Source organism: Pleurodeles waltl, chromosome 12, assembly GCF_031143425.1.
Source record: "Pleurodeles waltl isolate 20211129_DDA chromosome 12, aPleWal1.hap1.20221129, whole genome shotgun sequence".
Lineage (NCBI taxonomy): Eukaryota > Metazoa > Chordata > Amphibia > Caudata > Salamandridae > Pleurodeles > Pleurodeles waltl.
In genome coordinates this window covers 262,779,520-262,797,645 of record NC_090451.1, presented here as the reverse complement: position 1 = coordinate 262,797,645, position 18,126 = coordinate 262,779,520, and the positions used below count along the sequence as shown (strand labels likewise).

General features: G+C 41.6%; 1 protein-coding gene across 4 annotated transcripts in view; it reads left to right on the top strand.

Annotated features, from left to right (window-relative positions):
* ZNF423 (zinc finger protein 423) overlaps window positions 1–18,126 on the top strand; it is a 397,152-nt gene that overhangs the window by 214,703 nt on the left and 164,323 nt on the right. The window contains exons 1-3 of one of the 4 annotated variants that reach the window (XM_069218321.1): window positions 4,329–4,648; window positions 6,904–10,127; window positions 17,018–17,102. In XM_069218321.1, coding sequence (XP_069074422.1) covers window positions 6,978–10,127; window positions 17,018–17,102 — 3,235 coding nt within the window. In that variant the 5' untranslated portion in view covers window positions 4,329–4,648; window positions 6,904–6,977. Of the gene's footprint in view, window positions 1–4,328; window positions 4,649–4,960; window positions 4,989–6,903; window positions 10,128–17,017; window positions 17,103–18,126 lie in introns of those variants that run through there. The other 3 variants (XM_069218320.1, XM_069218322.1, XM_069218319.1) reach the window with 3 other exon arrangements.

Here is an 18,126-nt window from a genome sequence, read left to right as displayed (position 1 = left end):
AGTTTGTTCTCCAATTGTCTGTAGGGACAAACTTCCTTGCACTCTGCAGACAACTCTGCTACCATTTTATTTCATTTGGCTTTCTGCTTGCCCCTCTGCAGCTCAGAGTTATTGATAAAGAGAACCTTTTATGTATGGTAAAAGCAAGGAAGCAACTTTGAGAATTTCAAGTGCACAAAACATTTATGTATTGAGACCATCCAGTGTCAAGAAACGAAATCCAGTACCCTTTTATTCAATGGTGGATCGCCGACAGTGACCAGCAAAAGCAATTCCTGAATGTCCCTTTATTTTTTTGTGTGGGTGGGTATTTGAACAATTTTGGAAGCATTTGCAGCATAGTTTCTTCTTTCGCTGTTGTGTAAAATTATTTACAAACTCTTTCTCCACTCTTGTCTATCTGTAGTTTTTAGTTCTCTGCAAGCATTTCAACGCCCAGAACATTGTGCAGTATTGTTTCTTGTGTAGCCTGTGTAAACGATCCATGAACTATGTCAATTGCCATGTGTCTCAGAGAGGTATTTTTCTTGAATGCCTGTGATCAAACTCTATGAGATACGGGATCTTCTTAATTTTATATTCAACACTGTGCAGCTCAGAGTACCCGTCACTGATAGTTCAGCCCAACTCATTGCATAGCAAAGGTGTCCTCTCTCCTTACTGCTAGCCTTGGCTCATGAGCTGTACCATCTATGCCATTCTCCTCTTTCTAAAAATCTGATCAGTAACTTGAAAATTTAAAATATATCCCACAGAGTATTTAGGAAAGTCAAAACAATCTTCAAGGGTTTTTGCTTTATTATCTGAGCTTGGACTAAGGGTCGGGCAGGGAGGTGGGTGCTGTCTGAGTCCTAAGCAAGAGAAAAACCTCCTTCAGAAACGGGGTTTTAAACATGTTCTTCCCCATGAACCATTTGGCTGCAGCGAGAAACAATTTGACAAACAATTAATGGAAAATCCAGCAAGCATGAAAGTCTTCATTGTAGTTTGCAATTCCCCCTTTTACAGATCGTTTTTAAAGCTTTGGAAGAAGCAAACTAACTTTTTTAAAGAATATGTATTGGAGGAAGAAAGGGTGATGGTCCTATTGCGAAAGCAAAAAAATGTCATGATACAAATGTATCTTGTTTCAAAAGTGGGATGTATCATATAAATCAAGATATTGTCATCATGCCAAACAGCGTGCTACAAATATAAGCCTGAGGTGCTTTGTGATTACATGATCTTGTATTGATTTTCGATTAGTATGAAAGAAGCACTGTTGGCCTCTGACAGTACTCTTAGGTCTGTGGCATTTCCCATTCAGACAATATTCTCAAGTCACTTGGATTTGTTTTCTTCGTTTTCATTGTCAACCAACTTGCATAAAGTGATTGAAGTGTAGACTAATCACTTATTCTCAGTTTTGTTTACCCTTGGTTGGGGCGTCTCGCTTCACACTTGCTTTAGTAATGGAACTAATGTTTGAGGCTTCACAAGATTGCAATGAAAATTCACATGTTTCATGGACTGGAGAGTATTGTGACAGTGTGCGAAGATGACACTGTGTTGCGATTAGAATGACTCGTTATTGAATTTACCTGATGACCTACAACTAGGGTAACCATTTGTCACGCGAGCCGGACTTATCATTAACTAGAACAAGTGAGTTTGGGCACTGTGGAACCAAATCTTTTGATTGAGCTCCCACAAAGAGTAGCCTCTTTTGTGTATTTGCTTTTTCAAAATTTCCAAGCCAAATAATGATGTTTTCATTGTGTGCTGACATACATGTTAATAGATAACCATATAGTTCCCTGCCCCTTATTCTTACAGACCAGATCATCTCTGGAGAAATACTGTGACTAGCAGATGGCGCTACCGATCTGTGATCCTGGGGACCTAGGTTCACATCCTCGCCTCTGTACTAGACTCAACATCATGTGATTCTAGGCAATTCACTTAATCTTCATGTGCCTTGAAATGTGACTTGTAATGTGTGTAAAATGTATTTGTGTTATCCCCTCTTGATGTACACAACCTTGTAGATGGCCTTCCAACCCCTCATATAATATGCAGCGCTCCTTTGCTTCACAGCTAATTTTGCGCTGTGTGGTACCTTTTTATAATGTATAACGAATAAAACTGGTTTCAAGCTGGTTTGCCTGTTGTACGTAAAGAGCATCTCGGAACAGTATTCAAAACAATGGCTATGACATCTTCTAAATGATGCAACCCACAGTATGCTCCTGTCACACAATTACTCAAAGAAACTGTCAATATTGGAGGGAGTACACTATGAAATATATAAAAGAACATGCAACTTTATATCCCATCATGGATAGTGATCAATTTGAGCTTCTTAGCCATATGAAATGCCACCATAAGACATGCCACAATCCATGCAGCAGGTAAAAGATGTCCAGAAGATGCACTTCTCCACCAGGCATTAAAAACCGCAAAGAATGCCCAGAAGTCCTCTTCAGAGGGGAAATTCAGCGGGCGATCATCATTGGTATTCTACATTGTGAAGACATGAACACTCCTCTGTGACTGCAAGAGGCGTACTCTCACGTACAAGCCCAAAGCATGTTGTGTTGCTCTCTTGTCTTCTTTGTTTTATAGGTTTATAGGCCAATGAGCCCGACCCTTCATGCCAGCTCCCTCACCCGTACCTAACCAGGGCCATATTTCTTGCAAAGCACCTGGGGGGTGGGGTGGCTTCGGGGTGGGTGGGTGGGTAGGGGTGTGTGTGTGCACACGTGTGTGTGTGTGCACACGTGTCTGTCTGTGTGTACACGTGTCTGTGTGTGTGTGTGTGTGTGTGTGTGTGTGTGTGTGTGTGTGTGTGTGTGTGTGTGTGTGCATGCACGTGCGCGCATGCCCAGGTGGATCCACATTGGTGATTCTCCAATGCTCCAGAAGGCCAGTTAGGCATGAGTCTCAGTATCTCAAACTCCTCTGACCAGTGGCAGGGTTGGGGAAGGCATGCACCCGTGGAGGTGGGCCTGCGGGTTCTTCAATATTAAAGCCACCCCAATATCTAACCCCAGGTCAGCCTCAGCTTTGCTCTTTTTGCATGTGGACCTTTATTACACAACCTACTCCAGCGGTGCTAATTTTATGGCAGATGCTTTCCAAGCACCTCGAGTCTTAAATTGGCAAATTAACGGACTACTCTGTAATTCGTTATAAGGGTTTGTCTTGAATGCACAAGAACACACACGTGAGCCCCTCCTTAAGACTTCTTGCTCTGTGCAGCCAATTTAAAGCTTTCCTTTCCCTCTCATTTAACCCTTATTGAGTTGTCTTACCCTCCTAATAGATGTTTTAATGCTCTCTGCCTGATGACAAAGCCTTGTATCTATCATGTGATTCCCTATTTTCAAGCAGTCCCGCTCTGCAGGATTAGCCATTTCTAATGACTTTAATCTCCTTTCTAAAAGTGATTTCTCTCGTTCTGGTAAATTCCTTTGATTGCATTACAAAAAAACATAATTGTTCAAAAAAGAGGTCGTGCGAGGAGGGATGTTGACACCAAGTTCAGAAGACTTGTTCCTGACAATTTGTTACAGATCTGCAGCACTTCACTAGGATAATAACAGGTTTGTCTCGGGAAGTGAATCCTAATGCACGTAAAACAATGATGCACATCACAGCTAGAACTCGCCATGTTTGCATGTCCTCTTTGTATGGCCTGGTTAATGCGCTAAACCTCAGCAGAATGTAACCACGCAAATTGATTTCAATGCACGCATGAGAGGGGAAAGACTACTTTAGAACAAACCTAACCAATATTTTTTCCTTGAATCAAATGAAAGAAGAATAGTTTGCAGTTCTTTTTTCTGGTTAGCAAATTGCACTTCTTGCTGCAAATTAGGTTTATCCACGACACTGCGAGTGCTAGTTGTGAAGATGGCAGCAGCTGCTACTGGGTATTATTCGCAAAACTCAAGTCTCAGATAGCATTTCCACATTTCACGAGAGCAGGTGAGGGGGAAGGGTGGACTGAGCAGAGGCCCATGGCCTTTGTTTAATGTAGCCATCGTTGTCCCTCTTCCATTTCTTGTTCCGAGTCGCTGTCTTTCAGATGTACATAAATATTTTCTTTAATAGGCCACACCCCCACATGTTGTAGTTTCTGGCTTGTTGATTATTTTGAGCCCGTTACAGAGAAATTAGCTGTGATTTAGATAGTAAAACGTACATTATCTGTTATGGCTTCCAAGTTTCAGTTATGTTTATATGTGGAGACTTAGCTTATCCAAGCAGTTTCCGGATTTGAAGAGACCCGCATTCCCTAACCGGTTAAAACGCAGCACGTCCATTTCTAATAAGTGTGGGTTTTTCTTTTGGCAGAGCACATGAGCAGCAGAAAATTCGCCATGTGCTGCCCTAGTTCAGGCCCTCGCTTCCTGCTCTGTCCCCTTTGTCTCCTTGTCCCTGGAGGAGCCCCGCCGGCCTGAGTGGAGAATTAGATTGCAGTGTACCTCCTCCCCGCCGAACCTAATCCAGGAAGCTGCTGGGAGAGGCCCAGGAGGCAGCTGCATCACTCCGGCGCGGAGGGGCCTTCCGAGCGGCTCCCGGGGGACACCAGGCCTCGCCTTGGCTAGGGAGGAGAGGCTTGGTAATATGGCTGAAGTCAGAGAGGCAGGCAGCTCAGGGTGAGGTAACGAGCACCGTCCTGCACTCGTACTTTGTGTCACGCGCTTGGAGTTACCCTATGCTGGCAGTTTGTGGGTTGTGTTGGAAGAGAAGTGCTTGTTTACCGTGACAAATTGTGAGAGAGACGCGGCTGTTCAGTGCTTCCTTGCTATGAGAAAGCCGAGGAGGAGGGAATGCTGTCTTGCTGTTTCTTTACGTGAGTGGATGGAGGCGGGGATTCTGGTTGCTGTTTCCGTGCATTACAGTTGGGGAGGCAGGACACACTATTTGTTGCTTTGCGCGGAAATGATGAAGGATGTGCGGCTGTTTTTGTTTCTTGGCTGTGAAATAATGGAGAGAGAGAGGTGCTGTTTCTTAGCAGATGAAGGGGGATTATGTTTGTTGCTGTTCCTTTGCCTTGAGTGTTGAGGAAGGAGGAAACGCTGTTTGTGGCTGTTTCTTTACATTGTGATGGTTTCGGATTGAATGCTTTTTCTAGGTTTTTCTTCACATTGAAATTATTGAGGACGAGATGCTGTTTTTTTGTCTTTGCACCTGTGTGAGGAGTGGATGCTCTTTGTTTTGCTGTTTCTTGTCATGAGAGTTGGATTAAGAAAGTATATACATTTTTGTTGTTTTTTCATTAAAAGCTGGTGGAGGAAGATATGTTGCTTTTTGCTGTTATGTGAGAAATGATGGAGGAGTTGTTCATACTTTGTATTGACTGCTGTGGAAGGAAGATATATCGTTCCTATTTCTCTACATAGAGACATATGGGGAAGTAAATGCTGCTGTTTGTTGCTGGCTATTTGTGTTAGGAGCTGCTGAAGGAAGAGGAGTTATTACTAGTGCTATGCATCGATAGTTGAGATGCTGGTTAATGCTGTTTCTGAACTCTGAGGACTGCTAAAGCAGGGAAAGAGTGATGCTTTTTCTGCTCTGCGAACCAAAGATCTGCTAACTTTGTTGTTTCTGTTTAGGACTGTTAAAGGTGGTCAATTCAGGCAGTGAAACTTGTGCAATATCTGCTCAAGGAGAACAGTCTATACAGATAAATCCGATTTATTTTTATATAAAAATAATTAGATAACCCGCTTTACTAAGTTCCACTTGGTTCTGAACTTTGTATAAAGTGTATATTGGCAATTTGATATCTGTGTGGTACTCCTGTGTCTGTAATGCCTTAATCATTTTACGGTCTTGTTATGTTGATGACATCACTGTTGTAGACTCTCTTCTCTGTACCAGGATTAGCAGAGGGGTCACTCCGAGATGCATCTTCCATTGTAATAACCTCTGCAAAATCTTGCACACAAAATTGTGGATTTACTTTTGAACAGTAAAAATAAGTGCCAATAACACGGACAGCATGAAAGTTGTCCCAACTGGACGTCGCTTGTTGTCTGTATCCATGCAATCTTGCTAGGACCTTTCGCTAACGGATACGTGGGTAATAAACATGGTCCAGTAACCTATGAGGTTGCTAAAACCTGCTGCTGCTGCAGTCTGGGTAAGAACAAAATCATTTCTTTATGAGAGGGAAAGGGTATTTTTGTTTTGTTTGATGCTGGATTTGGCCATGGGGCTGCCATAGTGAATTTAAACGGTAGTTTTCCTTGTTGCTGGAGTACTCACAACTTTTTAGTGCAAATCCACACTTAGTGAAACCAAGCTTGTTCTAATTGCCCAGACCTAGTGAAACCAGTCTTGTTCAAATTAATTATTTTCTATCCCTATTCTTGTTGTCTTTTCTTTTCCTGTCCGTTCTGTTCAATCTATAGTGGCATCACGCAGCAGTTACTTTTCTCTTTTTGTCTTGCAGCTGCTCATACAGGCTTGCTACCTTTCCTGTGTGATTTGTTTGAACTGGGTGCGATGAACTTCCTGGATATGTTGATGCCACTTATTTTTCTCATTTCGCTCGCTGCTTCTGCTTCAGTGTGTACTGTTGCAGTATACATTTCATTTGTAATTTTAGTGCTCATTGGTCAGAAAATAGAGAACAGGTGTTGAATCTGCCTCAGGGAACGGCAGTGAAATGTGTTTGCATGACTGTTGGCATTAGATGAATAAAATAATATGACTACACTGAAAATATATACGTATTTCTGCTCTTTGGGCTCGGTTCTCCTTTTCAATTCAAAATGCATGCGTGCCCTCTGAGCAGTTGTTTTTGAGAGTGCTATTGCAAGGGCCCACGATGTTCTTGAGTGGCTTTGTCCTTATTTCGCAGATGCACTGGGAATTGGTTTTAATCTCCTTTCTGCTTTCCCATTACAGATGGTGATGACGACCCACATCTCTCCTGGGTGGCTTCGTCTCCCTCAAGCAAAGATGTTGCGTCACCCTCTCAGATGATCGGAGATGGGTGTGATCTCGGCGTCGGAGAGGAGGAAGGAGGCACCGGCCTGCCATATCCCTGCCAATTCTGCGATAAGTCCTTCAGCCGCCTGAGTTACCTGAAAAGGCACGAGCAGATCCACAGTGACAAGCTGCCCTTCAAATGCACCTACTGCAGCCGGCTTTTTAAGCACAAAAGGAGTCGGGATCGTCACATAAAGCTGCATACAGGGGACAAAAAGTACCACTGCCATGAGTGCGAGGCAGCATTTTCTCGCAGTGACCACCTCAAAATTCATTTGAAAACCCATAGCTCCACGAAACCGTTCAAGTGCACTGTCTGCAAGCGGGGATTTTCCTCCACAAGCTCACTGCAAAGCCACATGCAAGCACACAAAAGGAACAAAGAAACTATGTCAAAGGCTGACAAAGATTTAAAAAAAGAGGATTTCATGTGTGATTATTGTGAAGAGACATTCAGCCTAACTGACGATTTAGAGAAACACGTGTTGTCGCGACACCCTCAGCTTTCAGAAAAAGCAGATTTGCAGTGTATTCATTGTCCTGAGATATTTTCTGATGAAAACAATCTACTAACTCACATTGATCAGATCCACGCCAACAAAAAACACAAGTGCCCCATGTGCCCAGAACAGTTTTGCTCTGTTGAAGAAGTCTATTGCCATTTAGATAGCCACAGGCAACCCGACTCCAGCAATCACAGCATCAGCCCAGACCCCGTCTTGGGTAGTGTTGCGTCCATGAGCAGTGCCACCCCTGACTCAAGTGCGTCACTTGAGCGAGGGTCCACCCCAGACTCTACATTAAAGCCATCAAGAGGGCATAAGAAAATGGGATTGCTAGACCGAGAGGAAGGCCAAGGTTGGTCTAAAATCAATTACAGTTGCCCCTACTGTTCCAAACGAGATTTCAACAGCCTCGCTGTGTTGGAGATTCACCTAAAAACTATTCATCCTGACAAACCTCAGCAAAACCACACATGCCAGATCTGCCTCGATTCAATGCCAACTCTATACAACCTGAATGAGCATGTTAGAAAAGCTCACAAAAACCATGCATATCCAATGATGCAGTTCAGCAGCATTTCCGCCTTTCATTGTAATTATTGCCCAGAGATGTTTGCGGATATCAATAGTCTACAAGAGCACATCCGCATCAGCCACTGTGGCCCAAATGCTACCACACAAGATGGCAACCATGCCTTCTTCTGCAATCAGTGTTCCATGGGCTTTCTCACTGAAGCAACCCTGACAGAGCATATTCAACAAACTCATTGCAATGTAGGAAGCTCAAAACTAGAGTCCCCGGTTATCCAGCCCTCACAATCTTTTATGGAAGTTTATTCATGCCCTTATTGTACAAACTCCCCTATTTTTGGTTCCATCCTGAAGCTTACTAAGCATATTAAAGAAAACCACAAAAACATTCCTTTGGCAAATAACAAGAAATCAAAAGCGGAGCATAGCCCGGTATCTTCTGATGTTGAGGTTTCTTCACCCAAAAGACAAAAGCTTTCTGTGAATTCAAATTCTGTTTCCAATGGCGAATATCCTTGCAATCAGTGTGATCTAAAATTTTCAAACTTTGAAACTTTCCAAACTCATTTGAAGTCCCACCTGGAGCTGCTTTTAAGGAAACAGTCATGCCCCCAGTGTAAGGAGGACTTTGATTCACAAGAGTCACTCCTGCAGCATCTCACTGTGCACTACATGACCACGTCAACCCATTATGTCTGTGAAAGTTGTGACAAGCAGTTTTCCTCCGTGGATGATTTGCAGAAGCACTTACTGGATATGCACACGTTTGTCTTGTATCATTGCACACTTTGTCAAGAGGTTTTTGACTCCAAGGTATCTATCCAGGTGCATTTAGCAGTGAAGCACAGCAATGAAAATAAAATGTACCGCTGCACAGCATGCAACTGGGATTTCAGGAAGGAGGTGGATCTTCAGGTGCATGTGAAGCACAGCCATTTGGGCAATCCAACAAAGTCCCACAAGTGCATATTCTGCGGAGAGACCTTTAGTACAGAGGTAGAACTGCAGTGCCATATCACAACTCACAGCAAGAAGTACAACTGTAAGTTTTGCAGCAAAGCATTCCATGCTATCATTTTGCTAGAGAAACATTTGCGTGAAAAGCACTGTGTTTTTGACACAAACAACCAGAATGGTACACCCAATGGTGTCACTCCGACAAACAAGAAGTTGGAGAGTGGCGAACTCCCTGCTGTATTGATGAAAAATCCGGATGTTTCCAACAGTCATGAAGCAAGTGAAGATGATGTAGATGCCTCTGAGCCCATGTATGGCTGTGACATCTGTGGAGCGGCCTACACTATGGAAGCGCTCTTGCAAAACCATCGCTTAAGGGATCATAATATCAGACCCGGTGAGGATGATTGCTCAAGGAAAAAGGCTGATTTGATCAAAGGGAGTCATAAGTGCAATGTATGTTCAAGGACCTTCTTCTCAGAAAATGGTCTCCGAGAGCACATGCAGACTCACCGTGGCCCAGCTAAGCACTACATGTGCCCCATTTGTGGTGAACGGTTTCCTTCACTTCTGACACTGACAGAGCACAAAGTTACTCACAGCAAGAGTTTGGACACAGGAACGTGTAGGATCTGTAAAATGCCCTTGCAGAGTGAAGAAGAATTCATTGAGCATTGTCAAATGCACCCAGATCTCCGAAATTCCCTTACAGGTTTCCGCTGTGTTGTTTGCATGCAAACTGTCACATCGACTCTGGAGCTGAAAATTCATGGAACATTCCATATGCAGAAATTGGCAGGTAACTCTGCAGCTTCCTCTCCCAATAGCCAATCACTGCAGAAAATGTACAAGTGTGCTTTGTGTTTGAAAGAATTCAGGAACAAGCAGGACTTGGTAAAACTCGATGTTAATGGACTGCCATATGGACTCTGTGCGGGGTGCATGAGTAGGACAACCAATGGACAATCCTCAGGTTTGATTCCACAGGAATTTAATGAGAGGCCATGTGGCAGTCTTAGGTGCTCAGAGTGTAGTGTCAAATTTGAAAGCTTGGAAGATCTTGAAAATCACATTCAAATGGATCACAGAGACCTTACTCCAGAGACAAGTGGCCAAAGGAAATGTTCCCAAACATCTCCAGTTCCCAGGGTAAGCTCATTGTGACCTTATACTCTCTTGAACATGTGCATCCTATTTTTTTCCTCCAGTGTTTCCATCGAGTAGCTTGGCTAAACGTTTTCCATTCTGCAAATAGGTTTATGTTGCACTACACCTCTTTGTTGAAATCTGAAGCATTTATATAAGAGATCCACTAGGGCCCAGTCCTGTGTCCCATTAAATGATGTATATAGTTGTTAATGCATTTCTTTTTACTCTACTCTTTTCTCATTAAATGTATTATTATTCCATGAGCCAGTGTGCTCATAACACCATCAGTGATCATTTGATCATCCGATCTAATGAGCATGGATAGAGTAAGTGGCCTAGCACAAAAGCAGGACATAGTTCTTAGTTCATTTAATGTTCTGTACCTAGATGTCACAATCAGTTGATGATCCACCCTTAACGCTGCAAGTGCTCCCAGACATAATTGTGAATGTGGATCATGCTCAGGTTGATAATGAAGAACACAAAGGATCGTCAGCTGGAAAAGTGAGTATTCTCTTGGTTTTCAGGAGATCATTGTGAGCACTGTGGTTTGTTTTCAGATAAGCAATTTTGACTACTTTATACATATGTCAATAAAGACATAGCTGGATACCTGAAACTCTTCATGTTCAGCATTCGTCTGCATAATGCCGTGTCTTCATGGTCACAATTTTGCAGCCTTCATCAGACAGTACCCACTTTTTGAATCCCCCAAGCAACATCCTTTTATGTTATTTAAGCTATAGCCACTAAATTCAATCTAACCATACAGAATCCTATGTATTATTAAATATTAGGAGCTGTCCAACCATGAGTCTCATCTCTTTGTGTTCCCATTAAATAGTGTGTCTTCTTTCTACTAGCTTTTGTAGGGAACCTTTTTTTTTTTCAGTCAGTTTCATGAATTAAAAAATGCTTTTTCTGGAGATACTTCTCGTCACTTGCTAGATGAACCCACACTACTAAGTTCAGCCATAATACAAGTCATATTATAATCACACATATTTAACAGGGTAATGCGTTCCTAACCAGGGTTTGGACACAATAAAACCTTTGAAAACTAAACACACCTCTTACTTTTTGCTGTGGTAATGCTGAACTCTATACCACTTTGAATTACATAGGTTTACTTTTTCTTGATGTTCATACTACTAGTCCTTTTATATACGACAGGTAACTGGGTAAGCCACGGTGCTAAATATTTGTCACAATACATGCCAAAGATTGATTGACTGACTGCCCATTGTCACTTCCAGTAAGATGCAAACAGTTATAAGCTTTGCATTAGGTTATTTGTACAGCCATTAGAAAAACAATAAAATTCTGTCTAAAATGTACAGACCTTAGATAAACAACAAAAGACTGCTTAAAATGTATGCCTACAATGGAGTCCGTGTGTAGAAGTGAAAGGCATGCTTATTTCTTCACATGTCAAACAAAACGCTTTGCAAAGAAATGCAGGGACGGCTCCTCCGCTAGAGAAGCGTTTCCCCACAAGATTTCCAAAAAAGGAAAAATAAAATGATGATAACGTACACTATGTTATTATAATTTTTTTTCCTTGTGGTAAGGGGCAATACTGGGCAGGAGAAAGGGGGCTGGAGAAGGGCTTTGTGCACACAAAAGTGCACATGTTTGTTTGGCCGGCCATGTTGGTTGAGCCGGCCAAAAAGACATGCATACTTTGCATGTTCTCTGCCTGGCTGTATAGCACAGCCAAGTGGAGAACATGCCCAGGCTCACATTCCCAGTCTGAGTGGCGAAGCAGGCCGCTCAGACCAATCATGACACTGCTGTGAGCAGGCTCAGGGCTGGGAGCCTGTGCAGCCAGGAAGAGGAAGAGGACAAGTGGAGAAGAACACGTCTCCCCTAGAAGGTAAGTGTTTATTTTATTTTTTTAACCCCCTGTTCCACCCTGCCACCCTTGTTCAGTGGCAGCCCGCTACTGAAGAAATGGTTAGATACCATGATGTGTAGCACTTGCTTATAGGCAGAAAGCTAGCATTTTTAGGGCCAAAGCTTGAAGGCTGGTTTTGAAGCGTGCACTGACATTTCCTGCCGAAGCCAGTCTGGTTACAAGGTTATGTGCATAAGGCATTACCAGGCCCTTGGAAGACTTTAGTGACCTAATTTACACAGCCAGTAGCAAACTAAATTATGTAGGCATTTACAGACTAGCTCACCGGTTTGGACATAACTTAATCTTATATTTCGAGGCAGTATAGTTCAGTCCTGACATGAAAGACTGAAAGACAATATCTTGCCTACTTGGTCCCAAGGGTAGAAAGAACCCCTATATTCTGGGCAGTCAGTTTCAGGTGCAGGGCCTTGGTCAGCTTCAAACACAAGGGATTATTGTTATCATTTTGGGAATTAAGGGATTCACTGCCAACTAACTGGGGGTATGGGTTAGAGGCAGGTTCTCTTGAAAAAGAAGAATATTCTTTGAGAGAATCATCCATGCCTTCATGGCTAACTGAATGCTAGCCAGTGGATACCCTTAGATTTGTTTGATCTTCCCTTTGTAACTAGAGATTTTGTCCAAAAAGGGATGCAATGGTTACTACGCCCCCTACATTTTCAATCTTCACCTGACCTTATATTCTGAACAAAATGATCTTGGTTTTCCTATGGAGCTTGAGGTGTTCAGACAATTGGTTAATTAATCTTATTGAATGGTACTTCCCTCAAAAGATACTGTGATGCATTAAAACCCCTGTCTTGATTCAAAGTTGGTGAGATGTAGATGCTGAAGAGCCAATGTGATGAGCCACACACATGAGATTGGAAGCAGAGGAATAAAGAGATCCTAACCTGATGTAGAGTGGTTCATTAGGAACTATTGCAAGCAATTCAATGAGAAACTTGCCATTTCGGCCTCTTCCAGTATCATTTGAAGTGAGAAAATGGGCAGCTACGGTTATTGCCCCAGAGAGAAGGAGTAGCAACTAGACACGGTGTTTTCACCAATCAAATATGCTTGTATGTTGTCCACTTTATCTAATAAAAACGTTATTTTTGCTGTGCCTCATCTAAAGGTTGGTTGATTGGGGTCTAACATCTGAGGAGTGTCGAAGTCTTCTTAAAAGTGAACACTATACCTAAAACCGTACTCATTTATGGGGAGCCTGCTATGGGACAATTGTTACCTGGTTATAGAGGGTCAAGGTTAGGTTTCTGTGGGAATTGGATAATCATAGCCCTTTTCAGTTATGTGGGACACGCCCCTCATGTAAAGAGGGGATAATGGTTGTATTAAAGCATGCCTAGGGAAAAAGTCTATCTTCCTGATAATTGCAGACATATTGAACCAGAATCAATTACCTGGAATGCAGTTGAGAATCTCTAGCATTCAGAAATAGAAAATGTCAAGGGTCTAAATTATACATAAGTCATTATTAAGATTTGTAGAACTGCCTGTCACATTAATATCAAGGGATAGTATATTTTATTTTTGGAAAAAGTATAGATTCCCTTAAGTGATTATGTTTCAAGATGGGGTTGTGTCTCATTTGTCAGTGTAAATTTATTTGGATTTCTTTTATGATGGCAGGTGGCATGAGGAAGACTTGGAGAATGACCTGTGGGGCTACTGGCATGAAGGGTACATTACCAATATCTTTCAGATAATTGATAGTTTATATTCATCTGTAGCATTCCTAGCTTGTACTGACATACACAGTTTATTTCATGTAGAGGACAGGAAGTGCTACTGTGGCACCATGACAACTCTTAGTTCAGTGAAACCGGTACTAATCCTAAAAATCCTCACACAAATTGGACACTTGCTGTGGAACAAGGATGTCTTTCAGAGAGACGTATGTGTGTCTCTGTTTAAACGGACCAATGTTCCATCAGGTCAAGTAGGTAGATTCTGTTAACAGGGAGGAAAATGGTGCATTATAGTAAAGTGATTGTTGCATGAAAAGATGCTGTAGAGCAGCTTGTCATGCTTGGAAAGTATTACTAGCCAGGTCTTTGATTATATCCCTGACAATGGTTACTGCCAACAAAAGATCTTTCACTCCTAGGGAATTCAGATGGAATGTGAAGCATAAGTGATCATGTAAATGATGGGAATTTCAGCCATTGGATACATAATGAGGCAACAGCAAGAACCCATGGGTAGCATAGAAGGAACAGCACTGCAAACACTCCATAGGCTAGTGTTGGGCAACATGTGTAATGTATTGATTTCAACTGAGCTGTGGCCTGATTGCATATTAGTGATGTATAGGTCATTTTAATACCTTATAGCATTATACGGGATTATTTCATTGTTAGTGGGTGAAGGCGCAGATATTTAAGATTAAAAAAAAAGTATTGATCCCGATGCATGTACACAGTCATTGTCATAGGCAAAAGCTCCTGTAAGCATGCAAGTTTTAACACGGCCTGGGTATGTGCAAGGTGTTTTTAATGTACAATGGATACCTCAGTTTGTTACTATTCCTTAAGCAGAGAACGGTGCATCCATCTGCCCCATGGGCTTTAAAATGTCTTTTTTAAGAGCAGACCATAGCACTTGGCAGCTCTAGTCCCAAAAATGGTCTCATTTCTGTATCAATCTGGATAATTTCTGCATCAATCTGGATAGAAAAGCACAATCCCTTTTTTCCATGACTGTACACAGTCTGATGGTCTAAGTCCATCTTATAGTGACCACACCCAGCTACCTCTGCTTGACACCATTAATCATTCTTAATCAGCAGCCTTTACTTTCCAGGATTAAGGAGCAGATGGGTCATCAACGATTGCATCTGTTGCAAGACTCAGATATAGCATCAACTAAGAGCCTTACATTGTATTTGGATAAGACAACAAGACATCCAGGGCCCTTCAAACCATGTTACTGCAATTAACCTCTTTATTCCTGCAACATTCACTACTTTCCATGAGCTATGCTAACTTCACAGCCTAGATATACAATTCAGGGTTCATGTTAAATTGCTCAGATCTGCTGCTGCTTGGCAGTCTAAATGAAGATAAATTTCCCCAAGAATGATTTACTTACATTAAGGTTATCTTAAGTATTGATGCCCTTCTGCAATTAAGTGCCCACAATGACTCATAAGCAACTTCTTTTTAAGATGCTGACTGTGTTTGTCAGTTGTCTGCCATTGTACCATATTGATATTTTTGGAAGAATATGTGATTACACAGGAATCTCTTACATTTTGTCACAAAGTAATGTTTGTTTCTTCCACTCCTAAGAGGAAAAAAAACGAAGTTGTTGACCTTGTCAAATAGTCTAAACATGAAAATGACTCCAGATGGTCACAATGCAACACTAAAAATATGACTAACTGAGATGTTTCTTAAAATTGCTTCTTGAGTTCCATGCTTATTGGACTACTGATACTCAAATTGTACAAACTCACCTGCAGCTTTGAAAAATACATATTTGCTTTATTTTGTGGTTAGGTTTGATGGTAGAAGCGCACCTATACTCTCCAGCAAGTGTTTGACTAAAAATATTGTAATTTCGTATGCAGGATTACAACAAAGATCTTAGAAATTGATTTCTTGCAATGTAGATAACTTGGTTGGATCAGGTGTGTATAATGAGTTATACAATTGTGAAATGTCTCTGTTTTTTTGGTCAGTGTTAATGAAACCAGAATGTAGCCCTCACTGAGAAAATATCTTTCCTCCTACATTTAGAGTTTCTACAAGATTTCTTAATTATTCCCACAGCCATACCTGCTCATTTGCACGCTACTAGTTCTGAGATGCATTTCTTCTATTTAAGTGCCCTGTGTGTTCTGACATCATCTGAATCTTGAATTAGTGGTTTCAGATGATTCATTCATACAAACTGTTGAAACCAAAAAATGAATACAAGGGGACTCCATTTATTATAGTCATATTGTCCGCAATATGAGTGCCTTTAATATCTGATTTGAACTTTCAAGCATGTTACATACTCTAACAGCATCTAAAGGCAGACTCGGACATAGCTGGCGTGCCTAAAACAAATATATTTTCACACACATTCCATATTTGTATAAGTAGACATTACTTAGTTCACACATATGTAAACTGATGATGGTACAGTGAGTGATGTATGAATGAAGATTATATTCACAGTGCCGTATAAGTTGAGAGCAACAGGAATTAATTTATTTGTGTACTCTGATTAATTATTTAATGAGACCCATTGTGGTCAGTAGGATGGCACACTAATATGCACGTCTCTTGCGTACTACTGGACCAAGGCTGTAAATCGTCCTGCCTGAGTTTGTTGATTGATTCATTTGATGAAATCCACCTCCAATTTCAGTTATTATGTATGATTGGCGATCATGTGAATGCCTTTTACCGCTTGGTTTCATTTTTGCTTTGTCTAGTACTAAAATAGAGCACCCTCCACACGTTCACTACAACAAAACATTATACAGCTGATTTAGACTGGAAGGCATACCCCATGCCCCGATGAGATACATGGACATGGCCGTCTGGGATGGAACGTCAATTTTCTGACCAGGGACAGCAAATAAGTATATAATGAATTAATTCATCCTCTACTTCAGTTTTTTGGCTTTAACAGCTTGATTGAATCCTATGCTTGGTGGTATCCCGGCGGTCCATGTGGTTTTGGGTGGAGCTTGGATGCAGAATTACTCTATGCCATTGTTCTTACTGGACCTACAACAAGGTTATGCATAGCAGGTATCTTTTCTTTGACAGCTGTAGTTACCCGTTGAGATCCCCTAGAAACATTTTGTTTTATTTTTTTGAGACGTTTTACATCGGGGAGCTGGCCATCTCATTGGTCAACAATGAAACTGTCATGAACTTTGTCGACCACTATAATTGTTGCCACATGCAGTGGCTCTGTTGTAATTGCACCCTCTAAACTCGTGTCCGTATTTTTTGCTGTTGAACAGAAAAAGACCTATCAGTGTATCAAGTGCCAGATGACGTTTGAAAACGAACGAGAAATACAAATCCATGTTGCCAACCACATGATTGGTGAGAAACATTTCCAATTGTTTACAGTGTTTTGTCACTTGTCACTGTCCATTTTATTGTGATCTTAAATGTACTTGATTCGTTGTATTGTCTCTGCTCGTTACTTCCTTGTAAGAATCGCTGTACAGATTTTCCAGCCTTCTGAACCTCAATGCACCGTTTTTTTCACATGAAAATAAAATGCAATGCTTTTATATTCAAGAACATATTCCCCACTGTACAAATAAGATGACGCGTGGTAGTTGTCAACCACTTCTGAGCAATTGTACTTCCATTGTGTGCAGCACTGAAAAGAAGTAACTGTTTTCTTTACTGCCACTGACTGTTTAATGACTTTCCAGGTACATATTTATCAAACGCAAATGCTGAAGTTGTACTCTTTTCGTGTGTGCTCGCCTTTTGAAAATGCAGTTTAGAATGTGTTCTTTTATCATTAAGTAGCTGGCTCTCCGCGCGATGAAGAATGCACAAGTGAGCAGTTGAGATCTAGCAAGTACCTAAGATTTAGCTGTTGGATCTTGAGCAAGAGGTTCGGTCTTCTTCATAGGTACAGTTGATATTGAGATGCGCAATGCGATTGGCTACGCAGAGTTAAAGTATCCGCCACTCAGGTCCTCTGTGGACTGTGTCAGATGAAGTTGCGTGGGATTGCTGCTGCCACAGAGCACTCAAATACGTGGTTTGCTTTAGCCATGTCATTCAAAAGATCACATTGTCACTTCTTAACGGCTTGAGTATGATCTTTGCTCCTGCAGGAACGCATGTTTGCTTTAATATCTGCCTTTTTCACGTGTTAATAATCACACAAGGGTAGTAGAATGAGGAAGACTGGTGGTGGAGCTGTTGAACTCAATTTTCACTCTTCTAAATATGTTAAAAACACTCTACAAATTTTGTGTTCGCTTCCCATTTATTTTCCTCAAACTTGATGCAGTGCAGGTGAACAATGCTTGTTCGTACCCTCTTCGTCCCTTCCTCTGTGACCTCTAGATAAGATTTCCTTGGGTAGCCAGTGCAATTCTGC